The 9,495-nt window shown below is 40.0% G+C and overlaps 1 protein-coding gene across 2 annotated transcripts; it reads left to right on the top strand.

Annotated features, from left to right (window-relative positions):
* Window positions 1–614: 614 nt before the first annotated feature.
* On the top strand, window positions 615–2,141 carry Bex4 (brain expressed X-linked 4). 2 transcript variants are annotated; one of them, XM_077107207.1, is made up of 3 exons: window positions 615–741; window positions 1,091–1,171; window positions 1,542–2,141. In XM_077107207.1, the coding sequence occupies exon 3, from the start codon at window positions 1,547–1,549 to the stop codon at window positions 1,907–1,909; it is 363 nt and encodes a 120-aa protein (XP_076963322.1). In that variant the 5' UTR covers window positions 615–741; window positions 1,091–1,171; window positions 1,542–1,546; the 3' UTR covers window positions 1,910–2,141. The 2 variants fall into 2 exon arrangements, with proteins under 2 accessions (XP_076963322.1, XP_076963323.1); XM_077107208.1 differs by having other exon boundaries at window positions 645–686.
* Window positions 2,142–9,495: the final 7,354 nt, after the last annotated feature.

The following is a 9,495-nucleotide window of genomic DNA, read 5'->3' as shown; positions in this document are numbered from 1 at the left end:
AACTAGCATCAGCGAGGAACACAACTTGAAAATTGGGCAGGTGGCATAGATCACTCCTTATTAAAAAATTTGACATCTTGGGGCTTGTTTGGTAGAGTGTTTGCTTGCATGCACAAGGCCCTGGGTTCAATCCCCAGCACCACAAATGAATAAATGAATGAATGAATAAATAAATAAATAAATAAATAAATAAGATTTTGACATCTTGCTCATCATAGACATTCTTGCAAGAACTTTTTTTTTTGAAAAATCATTGCACTAAAGTGTTATTTTTTTGACAATTGAGGGTTTTTTTGCATGCCGTTAAATTCTACAAACAAGAACTCGTGCCAGAAGGTTGGGGAGCAAGGAAAATCCTAAGAGGGCACGGCAATTACCCAGTTCTAGAAGCAGGAATGGCCAACATTCTAGTGAAAAGACACTGCTCTTCTCTGATAGGCAGAGAAAGGCCTAGGAATGCACAAAAGCCACAGCAACAGGGCCCAGGATGCTGATGTTCAAAGGCCCCTAAGAGAAGCTGGGGCCTTGCCGCCAAGCCACGCCCACTCTGGGCAGCCGGCTGGGGCCTGGGACACGGGCGGAGGTGTTGGCAGCGACAGAGCCTCACGTGATCTGTCGCGCGCGCCTTGCTCTAGCGCCAGACTCTAGCTTCGCTCGCTCGCTCCCTTTAGGCGGTAGCTGCGCAGGTAGCCCTTTTGGGCCAGGGGTGGCCCAGAAAAGTAGGAGGCGCCGGAGGAGTGGGTGAGGACCCGGAGGGGGCCCCTGCGGTTGGAGTGGGAGAGCGGACCCCTTCCTGGGGGTCCAATGAGACACACAGCTCCCAGCCCAGTAGAGGCCCCGCAGCGGCGGGGAGGATGGGGGGACAGTCCGGATCCCCTGGAAACACCTGTCTGCGCCAGAACCCAGCATTTTCCACACCCCTGCCCCGCCCCCGTCGTCTGGTGCAGAAAATGGTGGTCAGCTTGGGGGCGGGGCTGGACCGAGCGCGGCGAGGAAGGGGCCGGGGCCGGGAACGGGGCCGGGGCCGGGGCCGGGCCCGGGCCGAGCACTAGGCTATAGCAGCCCCCTGTGCCCCCACCTCGGTCTGCAGGTCTGCGGACTAAGAGTCGCGGCGGCGCGGCCGGCGGCGAGAATCCGGAGGAGCAGGAGGAGACGGCAAGGATAGGCCCAGGTGGGTGCGAAGGGCAGTGCTGGGAGGCGGGGAGGGGGGCAGAGGGAGGTGTGCAAAGCCCAGTCTGAGACCCCCAACACCCCTCTGCATCCCCCCCCCGCCCCGCCTCTCCCTTCATCTCTGTCCTCCATTTTGGTGCCGGCGGAGGCCAGGAGATGCATCTGCAGGGAAAATGGTGGGCTTTGAGGGAGGGAGGGGTTGGACCCGGCCCCCTAGAGGGCGCACGGGGCCTCTCAGGTGGGAAAATGCAATTCACAAAAGGCCTTTCAAATCTAGGCCTCTGCGTTTTGAAAAGTGCGTAGTAGGGCCTCTGTCCTCGGTGCTGATCTGTCCACTAAGGATTCAGTCCCTTCTGTCTCTTGTCTTCTAGGAGTAATGGAGTCCAAAGAGAAACAAGTGTTAAAAAATCTCAGCGAGGAAAACAACCATCAGGAAAACGAAGGAGGGGAGCAGGCTCCAATGCAAAATGAAGAAGAATCCCGCCATTTGGGAGGGGGTGAAAGCCAGAAGCCTGGAGGAAATGTAAGGCGGGGGAGAGTTAGGAGGCTTGTCCCTAACTTTCGATGGGCCATACCTAATAGGCATATTGATCACAGTGAAGTGGGAGATGACGTAGAAAGGTTTGTAGGACAGATGATGGAAATCAAGAGAAAGACTAAGGAACAACAAATGAGGCATTATATGCGCTTCCAAACCCCTGAACCTGACAATCATTATGACTTTTGCCTCATACCTTGAATTCTAAGGCTTTAAACCTTATAAAATGAGGTTCATAATGTGGCCACAGCTTTAAAATCTTGATCTTTGTGATTTACTTTTCCTGTAAAACTTTTGGTGTTTCCACTTTTCAGTTTCTGATTGAATGTTGTTTTGTCTCTGTCTAAAAGTTTCTGTCAGCATGGCAATTTCACCAATTTTTGAAAAGATATTCTTTTCATAATATGAAATTAATAAAGCAGCTTAAAAAGCAGCCTATATTCTATCATCTTCCTCTTCTACCCCAGTCATTATTTTTGTTAATGGTACTTTTTCTCTTTCAGCTACTTAGACTCAAAATCTTAATTTTCTTAGACAGTTATTTTCCTTGTATTCAACCAATCATGGAAAATCATGCCTATAATTAAGAATCTGATAACATTTTTAGAATTATGTCCTAGTGTTTTCCAATGAGTGTGAGTCTACTATCTTTATAGAAACACTTTGGTGGAAAAAACTTTTGTGATTGTAAAACCTCTGGCCCCTGCCCTCCATACCCACATAGTGGGGTTACGAAATCTCCATTTTAACAAGATTCCTAGGTAATCCTGTTTACTCCAAAGTCTGACTGCTACTGTGTAAGTGTATATGTATCTACATACATTGATATATGTATATCATATGTCTGTTAAGCATGAACAATAAAAAGAGGATGACTATGTGAGTTTGATTGGCAAAACAATGAAAAGTACAAGACCTTAAAATAGACTGATTATAGGATTGTTAAGGGCATTGGCAAACTGAAAGGTGTTTGCCGTGCAAGACAAAGCATGGCTGAAGGTCACATTCAGCTTGAGAGACCCAAAGATTATCATTCCTCTCAGCACTTTAATTTCTAGGATCTCTTTCTAATACTCAATCACATCCTGTAGAGTACACTGTGACCACTTCTTTAGGTGAGGTTACCAAAGTTCAGAAATAAGTACTAGGGTTCCTCCCTGCTTTGTATCTTGGGGATGTGTCTGGCCTGGGATGTGTTCTGTGTAGGACGTGTTCTTTTCATCTTGAGATACAGAATATTTAACTGACAACATGTTGAGGAAGGTCAAAAAAATCATCAAGAATGAGGCTACTTTTCTTTACATTGTTTGTCTCCAACACAGATATTAATTTTTAGAATATCTAGGCCAAAAATGATAAACACCCTCTAGTATAGTGTTTGAACTAAGGATTGTCTCCCATAATGGCTCTTGAAATCAGTTTTGTGGGACATAAACAAAGAGATCAGGGGCTGGTTCTGTAACTCAGTGGTAGAGCCCATACTTAGCAAGCAGAAGACCCTGGGTTCAATCCTCAGTACACACAAAGTCAGTCCATCTCCCATTGGTACTGTTAAGAATTGTTTTGACAAATTTGTTTTAGTTTTACATGTAAGAATTGTCACATTTAAAATGTTTTTTTTTTTTTTTTTTTTTAACTAGATCACAGAAAAAAACAGCCCAAACTTGACTTTACAAATGAGGAAATTGGGTTAGGAAAGTGATTTGCCTAAAGTCACACAGCCAGTTAGTAGAAGAGCACCACTGACAACACCGCTAATATCCCAATGCCCAGTTCAGGATGCTTGTTTTCTCACCCCGTGGCCTCAATAAAGCATTTGGAAATTTTAGCAGCATGTACTTACTATATGACTATATGCAACTTACATATGACTGTATGCAACTAGTACAAAATCAATGTCTTCTTAATGCTCACTATTTATTTAGTCATCAGAATCCCTATGTGTTCACATTTAAGGAGAACTCCATGTCTTTCATGCTATTTTGAAACTGGAATGGTCTCTTACCTGTGTAGAGGAAGCGGATGATGGTCTCATCAGAAAATGGACAGCATTATACTCAGGCACTTCATAATGTGTTGACTGAAGTTGAAGGAAAACTGATGCCCCCTCACCAGAGCTTCTTAGGGAAGGTAAATAACCAGGGCAAACATTCTGGGAGAAATAAGGGTAAATGGGCTCAGAATATTTTTTTAATCCTGAAATAAGCCCCATTCCCTTAGTGTTTCTGGGAGAATAGAATTAGAAGGACAGAACTTTCCAGAAGTGAAGTGAAGGTCAGGAAATAGAGTCAAAATATAATTGATTAAAGCCAAATTAAAACTCCTGTACTTGCATTTTTTTATATAATGTCAGATGAATACAGAACTTTCTAGAAGAAGTAATGTCCAGGGATCATTATCAGAACGTGTTTGAAGAAAGCTCTGTTTTCTGGGGTTTCTGCAAGGGTAAGGATTGAGGAAATAATTTTCTGGAAGAAATGAAAGAAGGCTAGTACAGAAGGTGATTGTTTAAAAGAAAACTGAGCTAAAGTGTTTCCATTAATTCATAATTCCTATAAAAGAGACAACTTTGCCTGATCTTGGTAAGTAATACATTCTGTCTTTTTAAAGTGTTAACAAAGGGGTCAGTGAGTGTCTTTAGAGGCCAACAAAAAAGAAAATACTTTATAAAAATCAATAAAAGTGAATGAACCAAGAACAACAAAAGGGATTACCACATTCATTCTAGCAATCCTTTATACATTAGTGTTTGTACATTTTTAGTTTCTTGAAGAAAATGTGCATTTTTAAAATTTTGAAGCAAGGCTTGGGATACAATCCTGATAATATAGAGGGAAAGAGTGAGGAGATCTCTAAAAAGTAGAGAGTCACCAACACAAAGCAGCATGTATTGCTGCCTTCAAATTACAGAAAATGGATATCACTGAGGGAGTCTAAAAACCAGCACATGAACTCAATGTTTGTTTCTCATCTAAAACTAATACGTTGAAATCCTAACCCTCAAGGTGATAACATAGGAAGTATGTTTTATAGCATTTTTATATGAATTGAATCATAGAATATAAATTGCTTTGCTTTTCTGGCTTTATTCATTGCACATGATGATTTTGCATGTAATAATAACTTTTTTTCTGTTACCAAATGGTATTTCATGATATAGTGAATATTTATTTATTCAGCTGTTAAACATTTAGGTACTTACCAATTCTTGGCTATCACAAATATAGCTAAAACAAACATGCACATAATTGTTTTGTGTGGATGTATGTTTCATTTTTCTTGGGTAAACACTTAGGAATTTTGAAATTATTATGTATATATTTAATTTTAAAGAAAATTCCAAATTGTTTCCCCAGGCAACTTTACTATTGTACAGCCCAATAAGAAGAGGAGGAAAATTTCAGTTTCTCCACATCCTCACCATTACTCAATGTGGTCAGGTTATTTTTGTCATTTTATTTTAAATTTTATTCCAAGGGGTGTATAGTGGCATCCTCTGGTTTTATTCTCCATTTCTCTGATGACTAATAATGTTCAGCATCTTTTCATGTACTCATTAGCCATTTACATATCTTTTTAAATGAAATACCTGTTCAAATAGTTTTCTCATTTTTTTATTGTTGTGAAGATTGAACTTGGGAACTTGCACCTGCTTAGCCAAATGCTCTATGACCAAGCTATACTCACATTTTTCTCACTTTTAACTGGATAATTTATCCTATTATTACTGTGTTTTGCAAGAGTTCTTTATGAATTTCATATTAAAGTTTTTATCTAATATATATGTTAATATTTCTCAGTCCTAGCTTGCCTTTTTATTTAACCTAAGTTTCTTTTTTCAATTTTTTAGTTGTAGATGGACACAATACCTTATTTATTTATTTATTTTATTTGGTGCTGAGGATCAGTCCCAGTGCTTCACATGTGCTAGGCAAGTGCTATACCACTGAGCCACAATCCCAGCCCTACCTAATAGTTTCTTTTAAAGAACAAAAAGTTCTACATTTTTATGAAGTCTATTTTGTCTACTTTTTCTTTTATAATTGTATTCTATTTAAGAAATGTGCTGCCTGATCCAAAATTATGAAGATTTTCTCCTGTTTTTTCTTCTAGTAGTTACATACTTAAAGCTTTACATTTTGGTCTATAAATTATTTCAATTTGTGGGGGACTGGGGATTGAACTTAGGGGTAATCAACACTGAGCCACATCCCCAGCTCTATTTTGTATTTTATTTAGAGATAGGATCTGACTGAGTTGCTTAGTGCCTCACCGTTCCTGAGGCTGGCTTTGAACTTGTGATTTTCCTGTCTCAGCCTCCTGATCTGCTGGGATTATAGGCATGTGCCACCATGCCTGTCTCAAATTTTTTTGTGTGTGTGCTGTGAGATAAACTCTGATGTTCCATACTATCATTCAGGGATCAAGGTGGCAATGAGCAACATTCAAGATTGCATTTGGTGTTTATATCCAACAGGAAGAGAGAATTTTCATGTACATGAGGCCTGAAATCGGTAAGTGTCATTTCTACTCTGAGTCCAGTGGTCAGACATCAATCACCTAACTGTAATGCAGTCTGGGAAAAGCAGACCATAAGTGTGAAACTGAAAAATTAAATGCAATTTGATTAACACACATACTATCTGCCAGAGTATCACAGCATCATTTAACTACTGACAGAAATTCTTGCAACTCAGACTATTCTGTCTACTATGGAATTCCTTTTTTATTTTATCCTACTTGAAATGTTGACATTGCTAGTGAAATCAAGGGGTCACATCAAGTGTAACAGTCATTCTCAGCCTAAAGAGAAAAGCCACTAAACTATTTTTAAATAATGCTTTCCTGCTTTGCTCAATTTCTTATTGCAAGTAGCATCTTCTGACCCTAACATCAGACATAGATAGGAACAGATGAGTACATAATGTACAACAAGTACATTCCAACATTCTCTTTTCCATGCCTCTTTAGATTCTGCCTCTGTATCACATTAAGTAATCTCATAGAAACTTTGTCCATAAGGACACCATATTCAATCAACCAGCTAAGCAAACCATTAGAATCCAGCTGCATGATATAATGCAGTGAATTTAGAATCTCTCTTGTATGCACAAATATTCATAAATTATCTCTTTATTAATTTAACAATTTATTATTTACCATTTTCCATGTTTATGACGATGTCTTAGGTATTGGAAATAACTGCACAGAACAAAATAAAACAAACTTGTCTTCAAGGAACTTGAATTCTTATTGGAAAGACAAGTGAAGGTCAAGCAAAAATATCTAAAGAATTTGAGGGAGTAAACAAAGGAAATATCCGAGGGTAGAGTTTTCCAGGCAGAGGGGATAACAAATGCAATGGTTCAGAGTTGAAATAATACCTGACAAATGTAACTAAAATCATGCTCTTTCCCACTTAATCTAATAACCTCAGAAACTAGTCTCTCACATATTCTTGAGATTATTTCCAGGGTAGCAAATATGTTGAAGTAGCAGGATTTGTAGGATGCAATATATAACAATGTTTTTTTATTCCTGCTTCCTATCCACACTTGAATTTTGGAACTAGTTCTCCTTTCACTTGGGAGAAATCTAGGATATGTCCCATGACATTTTTGCTTGTAAAAAAAATTGCTTGTAAAGTAATCCTCCTGTCAACCCTAGTCATGAAACAGTTTCCACTCAAAGGGCAGAGAGAAAATGGGAAGAAATTAAAGTCTTATATAACGGGATACTACTGTTATGTTCATCTAGTATTGACATTTTTCAGGCTGGGGTAGTATTTAAAGTTGACCTTGTATGTGACATCTTTAAAGATTCTTAGGAAGTCCTCATTGTTGAGGATCTCTCACATGCTCTTCTCTTGAAATGTATTAATACACTATTTGGACAAGTCACTTTTGACTCTGTTAACCTTTAAGTTTCCAGCAGCATAACTCCAGATTGTTTTTATTAATGTTTCCTTGATCCTCCAGAAGACCATCATGATCTAGATTTATGACATCCCAAAATAGTTCTAATCTCCTTTTTGGCCCTGTCATATATATGGGAGTGATTCACACATCCTTTGCCCAATATGATTCCCAAATTCAAACTGTCTTCAATTTGGTGTCACAGTGAAGTAATTGACCAGCCAGTCTTATATCTTTTAGATTTCTCAGGGATGACTCAAATACCTACTATGGTACCCATTTCCAGGACCTCCAAAAGATCCTATTGAAGTTTATTGCCCTAGGTTTGAGGTGACAACAAGAGCTCCTATTCCTCCATCTTCTTTTGGGGCATTAAGGGAATACCAGCAGCTCATTAGAAATCTTCTTCTGATTACCAACAATCTTTTTGGCCTCTCAAACATCCTTTTGTAAGCTCTAAGTGGATGCTTATCAAAAGGTAACAAAATCAGTGTCAATTCATGTCCTTGGTAAGAGTTCCTTTCATCATCTTGTTCCCCACTTTGGAATTTGGTAGCAATATAATTGACACCAACTGTTTTGGGATATAGCCAAAAATGGGACTGAAATAGATAAGGTTTTATTTCCCATTATAATAATATAGATATTATTATTTGCATTTCATCTGTTTGTAAGGAGTTGTGTTAGTCCCCTTTTCATTGTGACCAAAATACCTGACAACAGCCAACTTAGAGGAGGGAAAATTTATACTAGGCTCAGTGTTTCAGAGGTTCTGTCCATGGTCAGCCATTTCCATTGTTCTGGGCCTAAGAAGGAAGAACATCATGGTCGAAGGGCATGGCATAGGAAAACTGCTTAGTTCATAACATCAGGGGAGGGGGGGGAGAGAGAGAGAGAGAGAGAGAGAGAGAGAGAGAGAGAGAGAGAGAGCCAGCCAGGACTGAACATAGTTCAAGGCCACACCCTAGTGTGACATAGTTCCTCCAGACATGCCCACCCACCTATAATTGCTACCTAGTACTCCATTCAAATTATCAATCCAGCAAATAGATTAATCCACTGATATGACTACAGCTCTACTAATCCAATGTTCACCTCTGAACATTGTTGCATTGCCTAACACATGAGCTTTTCAGGGGATACCTCCAATATTCAAACCATAACTGCTATATATTTTATTTTCTGATTTCAGTCTTCTCACCCTCTCTATGGTTCATGCTCATGCTTTGATTTATTCTAGTTATAAATTTGGAAAAATGTGTCTGCAGGGCAGTTGGGAAGGGCTGAGAATAATTAGTCTCACTTGCAAGGTGCTTTCAAGGCAGGTTGTTGAGGATGATCAAACAAAGCAGGAATACCTTTATTCATCTAGTGGAAGAAGAGCTGATTTGGGTGATAAGGAAGACCCAGTAAAGGTTGAAAGTAGGGTTGCTATGAATAAGAGTTCCATTTCCTCTTCCCTTTTCATGGCTTCCTCTTCCTCCTAGGTCCTTCATACTGATCATTCCTAAAGACCGAGCCCTAAATTTCTAGTCCTGATCACACAGCATATGAGACCATGCCAGCTAGAAGGGATCTCTCCTGTTCTGGTCATTGATGCCAGCAGTCTCAACCCCTTTTGTGGACTTTAACAGAGGCTAAATTTCCCTTAGTGTGTGTGTATGTGTGTGTGTGTGTGTGAGAGAGAGAGAGAGAGAGAGAGAAAGAGAGAGATGGGGTTGGGGGAGAGAAAGTGGTGGCTATCTTATCAGAAAGTTGGGTGCTAGGGTAGCAGGCAGGTGGCAAGTCTCATTCTGCCTTATTGGCTTCTACAGTATTTAACTGGTATGTCTGCAAAAATCTCAGAGTCTTGCTGATTGGCTCACAGACATA

Source organism: Callospermophilus lateralis, chromosome X, assembly GCF_048772815.1.
Source record: "Callospermophilus lateralis isolate mCalLat2 chromosome X, mCalLat2.hap1, whole genome shotgun sequence".
Classification (NCBI taxonomy): Eukaryota; Metazoa; Chordata; class Mammalia; order Rodentia; family Sciuridae; genus Callospermophilus; species Callospermophilus lateralis.
The sequence above is the reverse complement of the archived record's forward strand: the minus strand, read 5'-3'. Positions and strand labels throughout refer to the sequence as shown.

Excerpts from the sequence above, each read along its gene's own strand:
- Bex4 (XM_077107207.1), top strand. The coding sequence starts at position 1,547 with ATGGAGTCCAAAGAGAAACAAGTGTTAAAAAATCTCAGCGAGGAAAAC.